This window comes from Brassica rapa, chromosome A04 (genome assembly GCF_000309985.2).
Source record: "Brassica rapa cultivar Chiifu-401-42 chromosome A04, CAAS_Brap_v3.01, whole genome shotgun sequence".
Taxonomy (NCBI): domain Eukaryota; kingdom Viridiplantae; phylum Streptophyta; class Magnoliopsida; order Brassicales; family Brassicaceae; genus Brassica; species Brassica rapa.
In genome coordinates this window covers 10,776,461-10,796,192 of record NC_024798.2, presented here as the reverse complement: position 1 = coordinate 10,796,192, position 19,732 = coordinate 10,776,461, and the positions used below count along the sequence as shown (strand labels likewise).

The 19,732-nt window shown below is 36.3% G+C and overlaps 6 protein-coding genes and 1 long non-coding RNA gene across 8 annotated transcripts; 4 read left to right on the top strand and 3 right to left on the bottom strand.

Moving 5' to 3' along the window:
* Positions 1-74: 74 nt before the first annotated feature.
* Positions 75-1,415, bottom strand: LOC103864069. The gene is made up of 3 exons (XR_632168.3): positions 1,210-1,415; positions 728-830; positions 75-300 (listed from the first exon to the last, which is right to left on the bottom strand). It is a non-coding gene; the product is annotated as an uncharacterized LOC103864069 (long non-coding RNA).
* A 726-nt stretch (positions 1,416-2,141) lies between these two features.
* On the top strand, positions 2,142-7,868 carry LOC103864196 (kinesin-like protein KIN-14K). The gene is given in 19 exon segments (XM_033289539.1): positions 2,142-3,081; positions 3,163-3,261; positions 3,409-3,636; positions 3,783-3,866; positions 3,960-4,037; positions 4,126-4,353; positions 4,355-4,630; positions 4,757-4,838; positions 4,908-5,003; positions 5,215-5,394; positions 5,470-5,576; positions 5,660-5,838; positions 5,921-6,085; positions 6,184-6,437; positions 6,525-6,688; positions 6,780-7,035; positions 7,140-7,215; positions 7,312-7,415; positions 7,582-7,868. Coding segments are annotated over 19 exon segments (2,778 nt in total). The 5' UTR covers positions 2,142-3,021; the 3' UTR covers positions 7,644-7,868.
* A 243-nt stretch (positions 7,869-8,111) lies between these two features.
* Positions 8,112-9,165, bottom strand: LOC103864195 (cysteine-rich repeat secretory protein 57-like). The gene is given in 3 exon segments (XM_033289541.1): positions 8,112-8,317; positions 8,319-8,831; positions 8,833-9,165. Coding segments are annotated over 3 exon segments (795 nt in total). The 5' UTR covers positions 8,935-9,165; the 3' UTR covers positions 8,112-8,137.
* Positions 9,166-9,485: 320 nt separating this feature from the next.
* Positions 9,486-10,687, bottom strand: LOC103864068. Its single transcript, XM_009141832.3, has 2 exons — positions 10,294-10,687; positions 9,486-10,145 (listed from the first exon to the last, which is right to left on the bottom strand). The coding sequence occupies exons 1-2, from the start codon at positions 10,506-10,508 to the stop codon at positions 9,548-9,550; spliced, it is 813 nt and encodes a 270-aa protein (XP_009140080.1). The 5' UTR covers positions 10,509-10,687; the 3' UTR covers positions 9,486-9,547.
* Positions 10,688-11,352: 665 nt separating this feature from the next.
* LOC103864067 (AT-hook motif nuclear-localized protein 5) lies at positions 11,353-14,102 on the top strand. 2 transcript variants are annotated; one of them, XM_033289540.1, is made up of 5 exons: positions 11,353-12,376; positions 12,953-13,020; positions 13,140-13,235; positions 13,312-13,470; positions 13,563-14,102. In XM_033289540.1, exons 1-5 carry the CDS (start codon positions 11,884-11,886, stop codon positions 13,839-13,841), a joined length of 1,095 nt encoding a protein of 364 aa, XP_033145431.1. In that variant the 5' UTR covers positions 11,353-11,883; the 3' UTR covers positions 13,842-14,102. The 2 variants fall into 2 exon arrangements, with proteins under 2 accessions (XP_033145431.1, XP_009140079.1); XM_009141831.3 differs by having other exon boundaries at positions 11,366-12,376; positions 13,104-13,235.
* A 403-nt stretch (positions 14,103-14,505) lies between these two features.
* On the top strand, positions 14,506-16,215 carry LOC103864066 (glutathione S-transferase T1). The gene is made up of 7 exons (XM_009141830.3): positions 14,506-14,674; positions 14,772-14,845; positions 15,109-15,169; positions 15,263-15,316; positions 15,397-15,476; positions 15,564-15,769; positions 15,858-16,215. Exons 1-7 carry the CDS (start codon positions 14,610-14,612, stop codon positions 16,056-16,058), a joined length of 741 nt encoding a protein of 246 aa, XP_009140078.1. The 5' UTR covers positions 14,506-14,609; the 3' UTR covers positions 16,059-16,215.
* Positions 16,216-16,389: 174 nt separating this feature from the next.
* Positions 16,390-18,711, top strand: LOC103864065 (20S-pre-rRNA D-site endonuclease nob1). Its single transcript, XM_009141829.3, has 5 exons — positions 16,390-16,777; positions 16,855-17,818; positions 17,914-18,082; positions 18,175-18,294; positions 18,375-18,711. The coding sequence occupies exons 1-5, from the start codon at positions 16,459-16,461 to the stop codon at positions 18,522-18,524; spliced, it is 1,722 nt and encodes a 573-aa protein (XP_009140077.1). The 5' UTR covers positions 16,390-16,458; the 3' UTR covers positions 18,525-18,711.
* Positions 18,712-19,732: the final 1,021 nt, after the last annotated feature.

Below are 19,732 nucleotides of genomic sequence, written 5' to 3'. Positions count from 1 at the left end.
TACTTAAAAGCTTTAGTTAAGAAACTATTAGATTTTGTGTTTCAATGGTAGTTTCTTAATTAAAAGTTCTTAAAAAAACAAAAAAAATAACTTGTTAAAATCAACATTGCAATGAATCAATCGTTATTCCACTTCCGTGACACAATAAAACTAGACCACAAGACCACTTCTACAAGAATACAAAACATGTGACAAGAAATGATTTATGACTTCACTACAAGATACAGCACAAGACAACACAACACACGGATGCTCCGTGATTTATGACTTCATCACGCCCAGTGCTCCCAATTCTCCACTCTGAAACCAAAGCCAACACAACACAAGAACAACAATGAAAATAATCTTTGGTATATCTTCACAATGGTAACACAACACAATAACATGAAACAGAAACAGCTTGTCGTTACCAAAACAGAAGAAGAACATGAAACAGAAACAGCATTTCATTACCAAAACAGAACAACAACATGAAACATACAACAAACGATCACACGACCTTGAACATAAAACATGAACATTGAAACATACAAACTTAACATGCCACATTGAAACACTAAAACCAAAGATGAAGTCTTTACCCTAAGAAACCAAAAACAAAAATAATAGTTGACTCCACAAAGACATAATGCAAAGGAAAAAACAAATAAACCAAAGAGAACAAATCATTTAACAAAGACATAATCCAAAGGAAAAGACAATCAGAGAATAAACAAAAGGGGTTTACTTTTCTAGAAAGGATTTTGTTAACAAAGAATTGTTCTTGAGAAACTAAACAGCCTTTCACTTGCTTCAGCTCAGCCGCCCTAGACACCACGTTCCGCCTGAATCTGTTTAAAGCATCAAATCAAATTTCGGAAACTATATCATGAAGAAGAAGAAGAGAAGAAATAAAACTCTGTTAAAACAGAAACAATCAACCAACACACACACACAATCTCAAAAAGGGTCTACCAATCCCACGAGAGCTCAGTATATAACAAGTAAACAGAGCCACAAAAAGATCAAAGCCTTCAATCAGAGATGGTAAATAAGTACCAGCTTTCAACGAGCAAACAAATTCGATTTGTTTACTTGTTATATACTGAATCTAAACCACAAAAGATCCACAAAAAGACACAAAAATTAAAACTTTCTGAATCTCAATCACAACAGATTATACAAACCATAACAAACAGATTCGATCAAAGCATAAGAGGAGGGTTCCACCTCTGGAGAAAGTCATGGAAGAAGGATCGGTGGTGATCTGTGTGGAGGAACGGTGGTGCTTTCGATGGGTTTCGCCCTTTTCCTTCCAACGGAGAACAAGAGAAGACAGAGCGAGGAAGTGAGAGAAGAAAAAAAAACTTCATCTAGGACGCTGACACGTGGATATAAAACCCCATTAATAATCGATCACCAAACACTAAGGATCGGTAATTTCTATTTTCTTTTTTTCTGATTTAATTTTATTCACTTTTTCCCCTAAGAAACCCACTAAGGTTCACGGTTAATGATGGTCTTAGGCATGCCAAACTCTACTGGCTTGTATATCCTGATTTCACTGAAGCCAATTTTCATTGTTTCATTTGCCGATGTTTCTTTGTATAAGTTTTTGTCTGATTTTTACCCTCTACTCGATTTGAATCAGGTAGTCGCGTTTTCAAATTTATCTTTCAGTATTATTTAGTTTATATTAATTTTGTCCGCTACCGGTATTCTTCGTAATTTCTATAATGAAAACTTAAAATGTATAATATTTAGCATTTTATAACGATTTTTTTTACTGATTAAATATTTTTTAAAATTATATATATGGGTAATCCTTAAAAAATTTCTTTTTTTTACTTTCACAGTTTTCACCTCTCATTTTTTTTAAACGTCAAAATCAAAATTAACGACAGAACAAAAGCTGCAAGACGGGAATGTCTTTGTAGAACCGATGGTCCCACAAATAAACGTTTTTGCGTAAAGCAAACTCAAATGTAATTTTTTTTTTATTCTGACAAGTTTCCCGTAAAATTTTAGTGTTTCTAAATATAAAATAAAAATAACCGATAATTTTCCTCCATAATTAGCTTTTTCCCCTTTTTATTTTTTATTTTAGGCCAAAACAGAGAAAAGTAACTGGAAGTTTTGAATTTTTTTTCTGGCAAATGACCTATTTCCTCTTTTTCACCACACTGATAATTTTCTTCGAGACCATTCATGTGGGGCAAGGGTTGTTTTCTTAGAACTTATTTTTCTGCGAAATTTTTGGTAAATTTTCAGCTAATTAATGGTTGATTTGTTCAGTATTGGTTATAGTTTTCTGTGAATACTTTTTCTTTTGTAAGATTCTTCCATTAATTTCACAAACATTGATGTTTTAGGGTTTTTTTTTATTTTGGTTTTGTTTATACAATCGATATGATTTGTAATTTTCCATGCAACTTTACATGACGTCTTCAAACAATACATGCCTCTGTATGATAATTGTTGTTTTAGCTGATATCTGTAATTGTATAGTTTTCAAACGAACTGGTATATAGGTCAGTTGCTTGTTTTAATAATATGTGTGATAAATTTTAAGGTCTCAATTTAAAGATATAAAAGTATTATTAATTAAGCGTTTGTATTTTTTTTCCAGAAAACACTTATATAGCTTATATGAGCTCAATTGGTATGAGTTTTGAATGTGTTAGAAAAGTCTGGTTATGCCCATGAAATGATGCATTTATTTTTATAGGTCTGGAAATGAACAACCGAATCAAAGGAGGATCCAGCATGATTGGTGTTTATGGTCGACCATATGGTTCAAGTAGCATTTTGAGTTTTGATGGATCAGAAAGTCGTCAAAGTATAGATGATACTAAGCAAGGCAATGTTTTTTTACTATCTTCTTTTGATATTTATGACAATAGTTAAAATTTGTATTTGTTCTTATAACCGCTTTTAATTTGACTCACAGGTCATCAGAGTTTAGTGGAGTGGTTAAATGAGACACTTCCTTATTTAAATTTACCATGGGAAGCTTCAGAGGAAGAACTAAGAGCGTGTCTGATGGATGGTACTGTCTTTTGCAATCTCTTGAATCAGCTTAGTCCCGGTTCAATGAAAATGGTACTTGATTTTTGGGTAAACCTATTGGTTTTTCTATATACTTATGCATATTTAGATTCTCTCTTTTGGATTATCGTATAGGGGAATACTTTTGAACTTGCTTCTATAAATATTGAGAGGTTTTTAACAGCTATGGATGAAATGGCCTTGCCCAGATTTGAGGTTTCAGACTTAGAACAGGTTTGAACTATTTTTGATTCATTTTTATTCATATGTTTAGGTGGGTGTATTTGATCAAACATTTGAAATGATATCATATTTAATAATTTTGTAGATGATTTAATGATTTTTGATAAATTAACGAAATTTATATGATTATTGATGTAGGGGGATATGATTCCAGTTTTACAGTCTCTAAAGGCGCTTAAAGCTAGTTTCTCTGATGCTGGATATGATAAGAATACACTTAGCTCAATGAGAAGGTGGAGTTTGCCTGAGGATCAGTCAAAGGGACTTGATGGCAACTTTAATGATGGACTACAGTCTAAGGAAGTCTCTGAGATCAATACATCTCATGCTAAAATTTTGGACTTACTAAAATCAAACACTTTACAAGTAAAATGTTCTAACAAAATTAAACAAAACTATGTTTTCTACATCACTTTAGTTTAATTTTGTTTCAAGTTTGCTAATTCGGCCATATTTTTAAACACAAACCCTCAACTTGTAATTCTGACTTCCTTTTCCTTTTCTCTTATTAGAATACTTCTACTCGATCCTTGTTTGATATGCTCGATAAGCTTCTTGACGAGAGTGTGTCTAAGATGAATGTGGATGTGTCTCATGTAAGGAAGTGATTTTAAATTATTAGTTCATAATTTTTTTTTTTAAGTTCTCAATCTTTATTTTTGTTTGCTTGCTCTGTTTTTTTTTTCCAGGATTTTGCATCTATCTTGAGAGGCATTGTGCAAGTAGTGGAACAAAGGATCTCAAATCAAGCTGAGAACCTAAAGAATGTATGATTAACTCAAGTTTTTATTATTACTTTTTCGCTTACACTATCATACCTTAGTACTTACACAATCAGGAGACATGCTTGTGCAGCAAAACATACTCTTTAGGGTTCGGGAAGAAAAATATAGATCAAGAATAAATGTATTAGAAAACTTAGCATCTGGGACAACAGATGAGAATGAGGTACTCTTTATCAAATTCAGTCTCTATTTGCGAAAATTCATTTTGTTGCCATTTTTCAAGAAAATGTTCAAATGTATTACTATCTTCTGCTCTGTAGCTAGGGTCAGAAGAACAAGATGTACTCCAACTGAAAAGGAAAAAAGAGCGCAGTGATGCTGAGCTTTCTAAGTTGAAGAAAGAACTTCAAGTTTTGAAAGAGACACATGAAAAACAATTTTTGGAACTAGAATTATATGCTCAGGAAGCTAAAACTGTGTTGGAAAAGCAATTAGAAGAGTCAGAGTTACGTGTAGTAGACTCAACCAATAAAGTGAAAGAACTCGAAAAGTTTTGTGAAATCAAAACGAAAATATGGGAGAAGAAAGAGCAAACATACAAGAGCTTTATACACAACCAGTCAGAGGCTTTGCAGGTTATTTGACTTTAGTGATGGTTTTGTAAGCTCTTGTAATTGGGTTCTTAATACAATTGTGTGGTTGACCGGAACCAACAAGAGTTATAATTCTTTACCTATCATCAACTTATGTGAATTCTGTAGGAGTTGAAAGCTACCTCAATGTCTTTGAAACACGAAGTTCTAAAGACAGGAGAAAACTACTTCCAGGATCTAAATTACTATGGTAAGATCATTTTTCAGTTTCTTTTTGACTTCAGTGTTTTTTAATATGTACTAATGCTCTACTTCTTAGGCTTAAAGCTTAGAGGAGTGGTTCATGCAGCAAAAAACTACCAGGTAGTTGTTGAAGAGAACCGAAGGCTTTACAATGAAGTACAAGAACTAAAAGGTATAAGTTGTGAAATCGTGTTTTGAAAGAACATTTTTGACATATTTTGAAATATAATCTTGACACAAGTATTTCGGAATATTTGAACTTTTTATGTTGAAGATATATTGTTACGTTGCTAACTCTACTTCACTTGTTCAAGCATTTTGTAGACTGATAAATTTGCTTCTTGCCATCTTATAAATTGTATTTCATATATCTTACATAAAAGGAAATATTAGAGTCTATTGCCGGATAAGACCATTCCTTAAAGGACAAAATAAGAAAGAAACATCAATAGAGTACACAGGTGAGAATGGTGAGCTTGTGGTTGCAAACCCCTTAAAGCAAGGCAAAGACACTCATCGATTCTTTAAATTCAACAAAGTCTTTGGCCCTTCATCAACTCAAGGTTTTAGCCTCTTCTGTAGTTTTCATACGAGGAAAATATAGTTACAAAGCTGTACTGAATCTCTTGTTTATGCAGAGGAAGTATTCTTAGATACTCAACCGTTGATTCGTTCCCTTCTTGATGGCTATAATGTGTGCATATTTGCTTATGGGCAAACAGGTTCTGGAAAGACTTATACAATGGTAAGTAAACATATCTAAATATAAGATGATTTCATTCTTTACGAGTTTATATATATAATATGTTTTCCATTTTATGTTTCCAGAGCGGACCAAGCATAAATTCAGAAGAACATTGGGGTGTAAACTATAGAGCTTTAAATGACTTGTTCCACTTAACGCAAAGTAGTCAAGACACAGTGATGTATGAAGTTGGTGTTCAAATGGTTGAGATTTATAATGAGCAAGTTCGTGACCTACTTTCTGATGATGGTCCCAGTAGAAGATATCCTTCTCTAATCTAATCTAGTATTCAACATTTACCATTTTTTTTATTTTCAAAAGTTAATCTTCCTTAATTTGCACACACTTGGGATTTGGAATACTGCTTTACCAAATGGTCTCGCAGTTCCTGATGCAAGCATGCATTGTGTAAGATCAACTGATGATGTTCTTGAATTGATGAATATTGGATTGATGAATAGAGCTGTAGGTGCAACAGCTCTTAATGAAAAGAGTAGTAGATCACACAGGTTTAAAGACATTTTTGAATATTTTCTTCTTGAAGTGTATATATATGCATTGTATAGCTAAGCCAAAACATTGTTCGGTCCTCTCTTTTTTTTGGCAGTGTTCTTTCTGTTCATGTACGCGGTGTTGATGTCAAGACTGACTCCGAGTTGCGTGGCAGTTTGCATTTGGTTGATCTTGCTGGAAGTGAGAGGATTGATCGTTCTGAAGTAACCGGAGATAGACTCAAAGAAGCTCAACATATAAACAAGTCACTGTCTGCTCTTGGAGATGTTATATTCGCTCTGGCACATAAGAATCCTCATGTACCTTATAGAAACAGCAAGCTGACTCAAGTCCTCCAAAATTCCTTAGGTATTATCTCTGAACAATGATGAATATCTTAAGACTATGTGACAACTTTTTTTTGTTTTGTAATACTTTTTTTTTTTAATTTGTTAGGAGGACAAGCGAAAACTCTTATGTTTGTTCAGATAAATCCTGATGAAGATTCATATGCTGAGACAGTAAGTACTTTGAAATTCGCCGAAAGAGTTTCGGGTGTCGAGTTAGGTGCAGCTAGAAGCTATAAGGAGGGACGAGATGTTCGACAACTCATGGAACAGGTGCTTCTAATATTTTTTTTCAAACCCTCAAAATATGATTGAATCTTAATATCTTTAATTGATAATTCTTGAATCTTGATATTGCATTCAGGTATCCAACTTGAAAGATATGATTGCCAAGAAAGACGAAGAACTTCAAAAGTTTCAGAATATAAACGGTACCAAAAGAAGTGGTTTAAACAATCTAAGGTTTGAGTCTACTTCTCCAAGAAGACATTCTTTAGGAGGAGCGTCGCCAAATTCTTCAAGGCAAAGACAAGGAAATCGTTTACTCGGAAGAACAACTTCAGATTCAGCAGATGAACGTATACAACAAAATGAATCCAGATTATCGCCTAAGTTCTCTGGTAAGGCTAAAGACAAATAATATATAGAAATATTAGGCCCTTAATTTTTAAATTTTTAAGAAACACTGAGTGATATTCTGATATTTGTCTTTCAATGGGGACAGAAACTGATGGCTCGAATCTCTTCTCTGAAACCTCAAGTCCTCTTGAAATGTGTGAACAATCAGAACAAAATGAAAAGTGGGTATATATCATAATTAAATGTACTTTTAAATCCTATGATTTAGTTAAGAGTTAAACTTTGTTTGGTGTTCATTGTGTATCTGTTGATTGCAGAGCTAATGTTGAACCATCAAAGGTACTAAAGCATACTCTAAAAGCAGACCAAACTAGACCTTCTCGTCTGTCAATTTCCACATCCTCCTCTAAGGCATTAACAGGTAATTTCACCATTGACTCTTACAACCAATAATGGTTGCGTTGTATGGAACGAACGTAGAATACCCAAAATATCACTAAAATATTACTCCATATGTTGTGAGTTGTAACCATTCAGATCCATAGTGTTCGGCTTGGAGTCATGATGTGTTTTTATTTTAATCGCAGGTTCTAAAAGACAGATAAATGGTTTTTCAACTTCAGGAAAACCTCTTACCAGAAAGCGATGAAGAATATAATTGCTGTAAATTTGAAGATTCAGGTCTATGCTCAAAGCTTTCTTTCTTCTACACTACATGAACTAACAATGTTTTGTTTATCAGAAACTCGAAAGTAAGTAATGATCAAATGTATCAAAATGGAAAATGCTCTGTGATGATGTGTATGGTGTAACACACAAGCAGACTCTAACAACCTTGAAGGGAAACTAATTGTGTAACATATTTTAGTAACTATTACAGTCTTGGTTCAGTTACTTGGTCAGTTGTTCCTAAATCTTTTCAGATGGAAAAAGACAAATTATTATAAAATTTAATCCTTACAGAAACTGAATATAATCTTGTACAACATTGACCATATTATTAAAAGTACGAGAGATCTAATAATGTTGCAGCTGTTTTGTATTTGAAATATAATTTTTAGAACCTGAAAGCTGGTTACGTATCGTCTACTCTCTAGATATAAACCCATCATTTTATACACAAATATATATTTATATTTATGCTCACCTCTGATGGAGAAGGAACCGCTGCGAGTAGGGGATGTAGGTATCCAAACTCACAAGACATTTAGGAGTCCAGATCATAGCCCAACGCTTATCACTACAACACTCAGTGATATCTTGAGACGCAAGTTTCAGGCATGTGGTACAGTTTACAGGATCCAAATAAGGAGTGCACTGACTGAACAATAGATTGAAGATCATACAAGTTAACGAACCTAGTCGTATCCATAAGATAATATGGAGTAAGCGACGAAGATAGCATAGATGATCTGACGATAATTTCACCCATTTTATCAGACAATCTCTGTCTAAGTTTGCCAATTGTTTTGGGTATTCGATCGGTAGACCACAAAAAGGTATTAGCCTGTGTTCCTAAAGCTGAGAGGAGGAACTTATCAGAGTAGCGAACCATACAATCGAACTAGTAAATAATTGCTTCACGGTTGTTGGTACAGTTTTTGGTGATCTCGATTGTTGCGGTCTTGACACAGGAGTTGCAAGTTGTTCTGTTGACGTCTCCTGTGCACAAGAACATTCCATGGACTGTGTCTGAAGCTAGACCGGTCGTGAGGTTATAATAGTTAGCGAGGGAGGACTGGTTGCTTACTTGCTTAGAGAGGAGAGAAGAGTGTTTGAGATTTGTGTTGTACGTTGAGTTGAGAGTGAAGTTTCCGGATGTTTTGTTGCAGAAAGTTGTCCATGTGGTCGGATCCGGACATAGTTTGGTTAGTTGTGATGAGAAGACAAAAGAGAAAGGAGAAGGAAAATAAAGCAGAGAGTTTCTTTGCGGTTGCCATGCTTTTACTTTTCTGGTTATGAGACGAAACTAAGAAGAAACAAATGATTTCTATAACAACTTAACAAGTTCGCTAGTCCATATCTGACTTGTTTTCCGTTTATGATCTTGGTCTTTGTTTAACGTATAGTTTTGTTTTGTTTATTTTTCTTTGGATTCTCCAAAACAGAGTTGACTGATGGGTGAGCATATATAAAACTTCGAGCAGGTATTAATTAAGGGTCCAAATTAACTGTGAAACCGATATATATATGTGAAATATATGAGAATGCAATGATCTTAAAACCAGTATAACGTACTTTATGACCTATGAATCTATATCTCAGATAATAATAATTGAGATTCATATTGACAACATGTTATACTGACCAGGACATGTAATTTTATTGGTCAGTGTTAGTGTCACTAACACTGATATGTACTCCATATACTCGGTTTTACAAATCAAAAGTGAGTTTTATATTGACAACATATTATACTGAGTAGGACATGTAATTGATTAGTCTGTGTTAGTGTCATTAATACTAACATTAGTAATAACAAGAGGCAGAAGATGATGGGACTAATTCCAAAAAGCTCGTTTTGTGTTGGGTGAGATATCACACAGAAGCAGATCACAAGAGAAAAGGTATTTTAAAGTTTACAGAACTGGAACTCTTGTTTGTTGTTGTAGTCTCAGACAACTCTTTCATTCTTGTCCATGCTTTTCTCTTCCTCTTATTCGATCCACCACCACCACCACCAACTGTTGCTTTTTTCTCGGGAACACTTTCTGGCTCAATAGGTTTCTTACTTTTGGATTTCCTTATCCTCTTCTCTCTCTCCAGTGTAAGCATTGGCTTTGGCGTATTCTCCACAGCACTACTATTCTCCAACATCTGATCATTCTCAACTCTTCTTCCAGGTGAACAAGGAAGTGTGTTACTACTTTGGATTCCTTGAGGCACTACCACCATCATCTCTTTATCAATCTTGGGACGTGGACGAGTTGTTTTAGGCTTGGGCGGGTACATGTCTTTCATCTGACCTTTTGTAGTTCCTCTCTTGAGATTACGGTGAGAACACAAGTTGCAGTAGTAAACTACATTGTTCTGAGGGAGAAACATGTTAGGCTTCTTCTTCTTGTACCTCCTCATGTGTTTCTTCTTATTAGCAGAAACCTTCTCGATTCTAACATTACAATTGAAGCCAGGCTGGAGAACAGTCTCACATCTACACGAGAGAAAATACATATAAATCCAATTTCGATAAAAATCAACATTAAAATGTAAAAGATGATATCTTTTGTCAACATTATTAAACAAACATACTCTCTATCTGAATAAATAAGCAATGTTAGCTAATCGGCAAAAGGTAATACCTTTGACAAGAGAAGAGATCAGGATCATGAGGAATGTCGGAAGCTTCTCCGTCCGCAGCGAGACGCCGACCGAAAAAAGTAGCTAGCGACGGGATGGGAGTATCTCCGGAGGTGGACCAGAGAGCGAGATTCTTCAAGTGGTCGTGTCTGAGCACAGACTTGAGACTCGGTCCTCCTTGAGCTTTTGTAAGCTTGTTAGCTCCCCGTTTCCCCATCTTGCGCAAACCTCTGAGATTTTTCTGAGTTCAATTCGGTTGGATTTTGCAGGAAGGGAAATTGAGAAAATTAGGGTTTGATGGAAAGAACCAAAAAGAAATCGTGCAGCCGCCTGGAAATATGCAGAAACAAAAAGACCTAATGAAGAAGAAGAAAGGCTAATGACTATTTTATCCAAAATAACATGAAAAATATATTTTAACCAAAATATGACTATTTTTACATATTTACTATTGTATAAATTTTTTTATTTGTCAAATATTAACAAATATCTTGGTTATTACATGATTTTCTTTTTCTTATTTTTTTTTATTTTGCTTACGAGAAAGTATCTTTTAGCATAGTTATATTCATTATCTTTAGCAATTTCTTATAAACACATAATCTTTGCCATAATTTTTTTATTATTAAATCGTAACTACCTAATCAGACATCATACTATCACAAAGTTATATTTTCAAAAAATTGCTTGAAATGCATTAAGTTAAACTTTTCCAAAAACATTCAATCAAAAATATTTTACAATTCAGATATAGGAATTTAGTAATTTTTATTTAGGGATAATATTTAGAGAGATTCAATTTATAAACTTCTATAAATAATTTTTAAACACTTATAAATGATTTAAGAAGACTAATTTTATCTTTTTTATAATAAATCTAAAATATTATAAAAATAATTATAATTGAAAAGTCAATATGAAAAGTGTATCTTGAAATTATAATTTTCCTATATATTTATTTATAGCTAGTAAGTCTTTGTATTACACTTTTCTTTATTGTATCAAACGGGTTAATGAATAGTTTCCCAGAATTAATGAATTATCTCTAATTGTTTATAAAAAAGAAAATGAAAGAGAGTAGCTTTGCTGTTCAAGTCTTTTCAGCCTTCAGTTCAGTTCAGAGAATGCTTTAACTCAAAAGCGCTCTTCAATTTTCAAAATGTATTTTTAATTTTAATACATACTCTCTCTCTCTCTCTCTCTCTTCTGTCATCTTCTCCCTTTTTCTCCCCTCTGATGTACATTGCGATTTACATCTCAGAAACCCTAGATTTCGAAATCTAGGGTGTGTTCTGTCTTGTCTTTTCTTTTCTTTTTCTACTAGTCCTGTAATAGTGTAGGAACAGCTTCACCTATTCGCACTACACATTTCGCGAATTTAAATCTGCATTTATATTGAGCTCAGAGCTCAAGATTTGGTTTCTTCTTCTAGAATTCGAAACAGATCTTTGATATATTCCCCCAAGGTTTCTTGAATTTTACAATGGTCTTAACAAAAACCCCAGCTTGAAGAATCTTGGGTTCTATTTCAAAACCCTAAAAGTTTCCGACTTTGAATCCTCAAAACCATCTATCGGTAGAAATTTAAATGCATGGAAGGAGGTCGAGAAGCTATGCCATTCCCTCCTCCTTTCTACTTCCCGAGAGGACCTTTTTCCTCCCAATCCGCGAGTGCCATCCACGCGCCGCCGGGTTTCAGGCCAATGTCTAACCCTAATCTCCAGCAACAGCAGCAGCATCAGTTTCCCTTAGGCGAGCAGAGACACCATCAAGACTTCAGCCATGGGATTCATATGGGTATGGCTGCTTCTTCTTCTTCGTCTCCGGCTATGCAACAACCGCCGCCGATTCCTACCCCTCCTCCTCATCCCTCAGCTGCGGAGGAGCCGATGCTGGTTAAGAAGAAGCGAGGACGGCCGAGGAAGTATGTTGCTGATAATAATGAAGGGTGTGATCTTGAACTCTCTCCGATGCAGTCTTTGCAAAAGCCTAACATCTCTTCTCCAGTCTCTGATCCTACCGCTCCTAAACGAGCTAGAGGTCGACCTCCTGGCACTGGGAGAAAGCAGCGTCTCGCTAATCTCGGTCAGCTTTCTTTTTCCTGAATTTGAGTTTCAAAAAAAAAATACTATAAAGTTGGATACTTTTGGTTTTGTTGAATTGTGTGACATATTATTTACCTCTAATTAATAAACTCTTGAGCACCGTTAAATAAGTTGTGTTTAGCTCTCTTGGTTGATTCATGCTGCTGTTTTGGAAGCTGGGGGTTCCACTAAGTGAGCTTTAGTGTTAGGAGGTCTGGGTTGCTTGTAACATGTGATTAGTTGAAATTAGGACACTAAAGGCTTAGATATGTTTGAGTTTAGAAGTTGCTTTTTAGCTTTGTTATTTAGAGACTCAACTTTGGTTAAAGCAATATGACTGTTAGTTAACTGCACTTGAATGCATGTGCCTAATGAGTGAAGCTTTTGTAACTCAATCTTGGTAACCTAGTGATTTGTGAATTTGAGGAGAATTGATAGGGATCCAGAATGTGATTTTGGTATAAGGAATCATAAGACTGTTTATGTGATGAAAATTTCCGGTTCTCGTTTGCTTGTGTTATCTTCTCGTTGAGCTTCTACAAAAAGTTTTTAACTTGGTTGGCTTTACTATTTTTAGGTGAGTGGATGAACACTTCAGCTGGATTTGCTTTCGCGACCCACGTGATCAGTGTTGAAGCCGGAGAGGTACATTTAAACTCTCCATTGATTTTAAATCATACATTTTGAGTTTGCTTAATTCTATGATCTTTTTTCTTCTTATTTTGTAGGACATTGTCTCAAAAGTTCTTTCGTTTTCACAACAGAGGCCAAGAGCCCTTTGTATTATGTCGGGAACCGGAACGGCTTCTGCATTTACGCTTCGTCAAACCGGATCATCAGCTCCTACTCTGTCTTTTCAGGTTCAAAACTTTCCTCTTTGGTCTCACAAACAAACTCCATTTTCATCTTCTTTGTTTTTTTTGGGTTGCTGTGTAGGGGCATTTTGATATACTAAGTGTGCAAGGATGTTACTTGGTGAATGAAGAAGGTGGGTCTAAATCTAGAACTGGAGGTATTAGTGTGTCCCTCTCCCGCCACGATGGTTTTCTGATTGGTGGCACCGTTGGCACGCTTATTGCAGCCAGTCTCGTTCAGGTATATCATCATTAGTATCAACCTCAGAAACTTTAAACACTTACCAATTTAATTGGACTTAAAAACCGAAACTTGCATTGTGGGTTTTGTAGGTGGTGGCGTGTAGTTTTGTATACGGAAGTGCAAAGGCTAAAGTAATCAAGCAAGAAAGCGGGTCAAAGGAAGACAACACCACCAAAAAGGAAAACAGCATGGAGACGCCGGCCAGTGAACAGCGGTCGCCACGAGCAACAGAATCAGCAGCAGAGGCGGCTCAGACGCCATTGGACTACTCTTCTCCAGGATGGGCAGGACCTGGTGGTGGTGGCAGCAGAACAACTGACTCAAGAAACAATAACCACCTCACTGATATTGACTTGACACGAGGATGATTCAGTCAGTCTTGTTCTTTCTACTACTTATTAGAACATTGCAGCATCATACAGATATCGTTTGGTGCTGTATATAAACTGTTGTTGTAGATTTCTTCTTCTTAGTTTTGCATTTTCTTGGGAGTAAGATGTTACCAGAGAGACTTCAGGATTTGAATTTTTTTTTCTTCCTTTTTTTATCTTAACATTTGATCTGTTGTATTGTAACATAATTCATTTTCTACTTTCTAAGGAATTTATTTATATAAATTGTTGGCTACATCAAGCTTCTTAATAAACTTGGTGTTCTTTTGCTTAACTGACTGTTTGTGATTCATAATTTGATTTTTCAAAATTACGTTGTGTTGATCACAAATCTAACAATAACGAAGTCGAAGGAAACACATGAAAAATAACTAAGTTGTATAATGATTTTGTTAAATAAATCGTCTTAACGGAATGAAAATTTATTGAACTAAAAAACTTTTTTGCAATGATACAACATTTGTTTGAGAGTTTGAAATACATTTGACAGTAATAAAGATTAACGGATTGTTTACAGTCTCGCGTATCTCAGTTTGGGACACCGTATACGCTCGGCTCCTGTATCAATACGCAGGGGTAGATATGCTTGTTTGTCGTTTTCAAAAATAAAACGGCATGGAGTCTAAGAATGTGAAGCAGAAACAGCAAGCTAATTTTCTTTGTCGGACACTTCTTCCCAAATAATTAATTACCTTTCAGTGTTGTAAAACATTCTGATCCACACAACTGAAAGATAAGAAGAAGATGAAGCTGAAAGTGTATGCAGATCGTATGTCACAGCCGTCTCGTGCTGTAATCATATTCTGCAAGTAACTTCGTTATCATTCTTTGTTAATTATGGAGATGATTCAGCTTTTTTCTTTTTTTATTAATAATCTTATACTTGATGATTTGATTATACCTAAGGGTTAATGGAATCGAATTCGATGAGGTTCTGATTATCTTGGCGAAGCGTCAGCAATTATCCCCTGAATTCAAAGGTTCGTATAACTAATCTGACAAAGGTTCAGTGTTCGTTTTATCTCGATGACAAAAACTGTTATTACTTGCACAAGTTGTAGTAATATGTAACTTGAGTTATGATGGTAGATTTTATTTTCAGTTCTGTGTATCAATCTGTTTCTTGTTCTTGGCAATAATAGCCAATGTTGAGGTGAAGTTGAATCTGAGAATATACTTGTCTTGATTTGGTCTCAACTTATGAATTGCTGAGACTTTATCTAAATCGTGAAATTTATCTCAGAGATTAACCCATTGGGGAAAGTTCCAACTATTGTTGACGGCAGACTTAAGCTCTTCGAGAGGTTACACACATTTAAATTTCTTCCTTCTCTTTGGCATTTCTTGCTTCTTTTTTTTTTAATGAATCTTAACCTGAAGTAATATTCATGTGGCAGTCACGCCATCTTGATTTATCTTTCCTCTGCATTCCCGAGTGTAGCTGATCATTGGTACGTGGTCTTATTTGTTTTGACACATGTTCTTGAATACGAAGGTCAACGTGTGTTCGTTTACTATATTCGTTCATTAGGTACCCGAATGATCTTTCCAAGAGAGCCAAGATTCACTCTGTCTTGGATTGGCATCACTCCAATTTACGCCCTGGTGCAGGTATATTACACACTTTAATATTATTCATATTCGGTATGGAGTCTATTTTAGAATGACCAGCTTCGTGTTATTGTTTTACTATTTCAGCTGGATATGTAATGAATAGTGTTCTAGCTCCATTTCTTGGCCGTTCTCTGGATTCGAAAGCAGCTGCTGAAGCTGAGCAGATACTAACCAAGTCTCTGTCCACTCTAGAGACCTTTTGGCTTAAGGGCAATGCTAAATTCTTGCTCGGAAGCAACCAACTATCTATAGCTGATCTCAGCCTTGTATGCGAACTTATGCAACTCCAGGTACACAACCATACATTTTCCAAAGTAATCAAAAAGTATATCTTCCTTTGCTATGTTATGGCATCTGATTGTATGTGATATTTTGCAGGTTTTGGATGAGAAAGATCGTCTTAGATTGTTTTCTCCTTACAAGAAAGTTGAGGAATGGATTGAGAATACGAGAAAGGCCACGCAGCCTCACTTTGATGTGGTTCATAAAACCCTTTACGGAGCTAAAGACAAATTTGAGAAACAGCGGAAGATGGGAACAACAACCGTATCTAAACCTGGTTTTCAATCTAAGATGTGAGAACAAATTTGTATCGGAGGCTGTTTGTGAAAACCCCGGTTTAGGGGATCACTGTAATAACTCGGTTCAACATTTACATTGTAATCGGAACCAAGGAATGTATTTGTAATCACTTATCAGGGCTGTTTCAAAATAAACATTAAGTGAGACCCACCCATTGAAAATAAATCTACAGTTAACAAATATTTGCCCACTTGTTTGAACATGCGCCAAATAAAGCGAGATATATGGGCTTTGAAACCATAAACAAATGTATGCCCATTTAGTTGGGCCTAACGGAAGCCCATTCAAATATTTGAACAAAAACGACGACGTTTTTCGTAACCCTAGGGTTTTACCTCTCTTCTTCGTCGCTTCTCTTATCTCTCAGCAAACAAACGAAACTCGAACGGGAGCAATCATGGATCCGAAGCCAGCATCGATGTGGAGTTCCATAGTGAAGAAAGATCCCCCCGCAAAGCCTCCGACCACCGACGTAGCTCCGTCGGCGATTCTCGGCATGGTCGGAAACTGCAAATCCACAAAGGGAATATCCGTGGCGGTCGTCGACGCCAACGCCGTCATCGACGGTAGCCAGAGCTTAACCAACTTCGCCGACAAATTCGTAACCGTCCCAGAAGTACTCTCGGAGATTCGCGACCCTAACTCTCGCCGTCGTCTCGAGTTCATCCCTTTCGTTATCGAAACCATGGAGCCTTCTCCTGAATCCCTCAGTAAAGGTAAAGCAAATTGATTCGTCGTTTTTGAGGTGGTTAGATTGGATTCGTTGGTTGAAATCAGTTTTTTATTTGTGCAGTTATTAAATTTGCTAAAGCTACTGGTGATTTGCAAACACTCTCTGATGTTGATCTTAAGTTGATTGCTTTGACGTACACGCTTGAGGCTGAGGTTCATGGGACCAAGAATCTTAGAGATGTTCCTCCGCCTATTCAAACTGTTAGGGTGAAGAGATTACCTGAGAAGGAGCTTCCTGGCTGGGGATCTAATGTGGCTAACTTGGAGGAGTGGGAGGCGCTTGAGAACGAGACTGAGGAGAAATCGAATACTACTTCCAAGATCCTTCCGCTTAAAGACCTTAACATGAACATTCTTCCTCCCTCGGACAGCTGTTCTGAGGTTGGTGATGTTGCGTCTCAGACTGAGGGTCAAGAGGAGGATGAGGAGGAAGGCGGGAGGAGGCAGAAGAGGTACCCGCCTAAGAAAACGGAGGTGAAGATTGAGGGTAAGATGGTGGTGGAAGGAATAGATGCATCGCAGGGGGGTAATGATGATGATGAAGATGGTGGTGGTGAATGGAGGCCTGCGGTTAGTAGCAGTACTCACAGGAAGTTCCTTAGGAGAAAGGCCAAGTGGGAACATTACAATGCCTTGGCTGAGAAAGAATTTCAGAAAGATCAAGAAGCTGACAAAGCTGGTGAAAAGAAGTGTGCAAAAGATAGCGGAAAGGATGATGAAGAGCTTTCGTCCATCTTGAACGATATGAGGGTGGAGGAAGACTCATTAAAGGCTCTCCAAGAAGAACCTGAAGAGACGAATGGTGAGGATGATACTGAAGTCGACATTGCTAGTGAGGGTGGTGATACCTTTGAGGCATCATCGATGGCAGATGATGGTAGCAGCGAGCAGAGTTGGTCGTTGAGAGCCTTATCTGAGTCCAGTGTAGCTTGTATAAGCGGTGACTACGCGATGCAAAATGTTATTATTCAAATGGGTTTGCGTTTGCTTGCACCCGGAGGTATGCAAATTCGCCAACTAAACAGGTACAACTTTATGAATCAGATGTTCCTCTTATCCCTCAAACACTTTTCATTAGCTGAGGGGGAAGTCTTATACTTGATTGCACTTGGATGTTCAGGTGGGTGTTGAAATGCCATGCTTGCTACACAGTAACTCCTGAAATTGGAAGAATCTTCTGTCCCAAGTGCGGTAATGGCGGCACTCTGCGCAAAGTAGCGGTTACAATAGGCGAGAATGGCACCATCATAGCTGCACGTAAACCACGTGTAACACTTCGAGGGACTAAAGTAAGTAGTCGGTTATAAGCAGAAACAACCATGTTTTGCTGTTCGTTGCTTGCTCTGCATTTTAACAAGAAACCCTCGTTTTCTTTGTGCAGTTTTCGATACCGATGCCTAAAAGCGGAAGAGACGCAATCACCAAGAATCTGGTTCTAAGGGAAGATCAACTTCCTCAAAAGTACCTCCATCCGAAGACCAAGAAGAAAGCAAGCAAAGCGGTTAGTAACTATAGAAACTCTAATGGAGGAAAAGAACATTTTGATTTGATTATAGTGTGGTTTTTTTTTTTGTTGTTCAGGGAGATGAGTATTTTATATCAGACGATGTGTTCATGAACCATCACAGTGATAAAAAGGCACCATTGCAGCCTCCAGTGAGAAAAGCTATGGCGGTTTTCAGTCAGAAACGGAACCCTAATGATAACCATTACTCGCGTTCTATGCACTGATCTATTTGTTTCTACCCCATACCAAGCATCTCTTCTATGAGAACAATTGTATTGTGGTTATATTTGCTATTTTATGAATTATACTTTTGGCTCTGTTTTGTTTTTCATTTTCTTTAGAATTGACTTTCAAACATTTACCCATGCTTTCGGCACTGTTTTGGTCTCAATACTATTATTCTTTTAAGAACCATAAACCAATAGTTTATATTCAGGGAAATTTACTCAAGACAATTAATTAGACCCGTACAAATCTTTTTTTCATTACTGCCATTTTTTTATATCAAGCGTGTTCTTTTTTTTTATGTTATGAGAAAAAAACGTATTTCCAAGAATGCCCTTATTTTTTAGTGCCACATAAGCAAAAACTCGGCGCTACGTAGAAATTTGATTCTGTGTTTTCATTAAGTCAGCCGTAAAGCGCTATATACATTGTTACAACTGAGTTGTTGCTACGTTACGGCTGAATTAAACAACGCGGCTGACTTAAGAACATAAGTCAGCTGTTAGTAACGGCTGATTTACAGAAATCTGGCTGATTTATGGGATAACAGATGACTTATGTACACGCGTTACAGCTGACTTATACATCGGCGGTTTGATTTCTGAAAAATTCGGCTGAGTTATAGTTAAGACATGGCTGAGTTATGTTTCCACGCCTGAGTTAATGAACATCGACTGGATGAGTTATTCCGACTTATGGGATGTTGTTACGGCTGAGTTATATTTAATCAACCATAATTGGATGGATTAACAGTAAACTCGGCTTATTTATGGCTGACTTATTAGCGAAACATTAATTACTAGAATATCATTCATTTGACGGCTGATTTATTTGACGATACAGCTGACTTATAATTTTGCTACCTAATTACGACTGATTTATTAGCAAAATATTAATTACTGAACTAGTATCCACGTTTCGGCTGACTTACATTGTACATGAGGGCAGACTTATTTAGGTTGAGTTATATATTCGTTTGGTGGCTGACTAACCAATTTTTCATGTCATCAACTCGGATTTACCTTGTCATCATTAGTCTAATATTACAACGGTAAAATAAGAGTCTATATTATCTTTATTCTTCATATTTTTTTTATCTATCTTCTTCATCTTATTCTTCATCTTTCTCTGAGATCTTATGGATATGGTAATTATTGTTTCCGCAATATGGAGTTCGATTGGTATTGGCTGTAGCTTTAAAATTTTA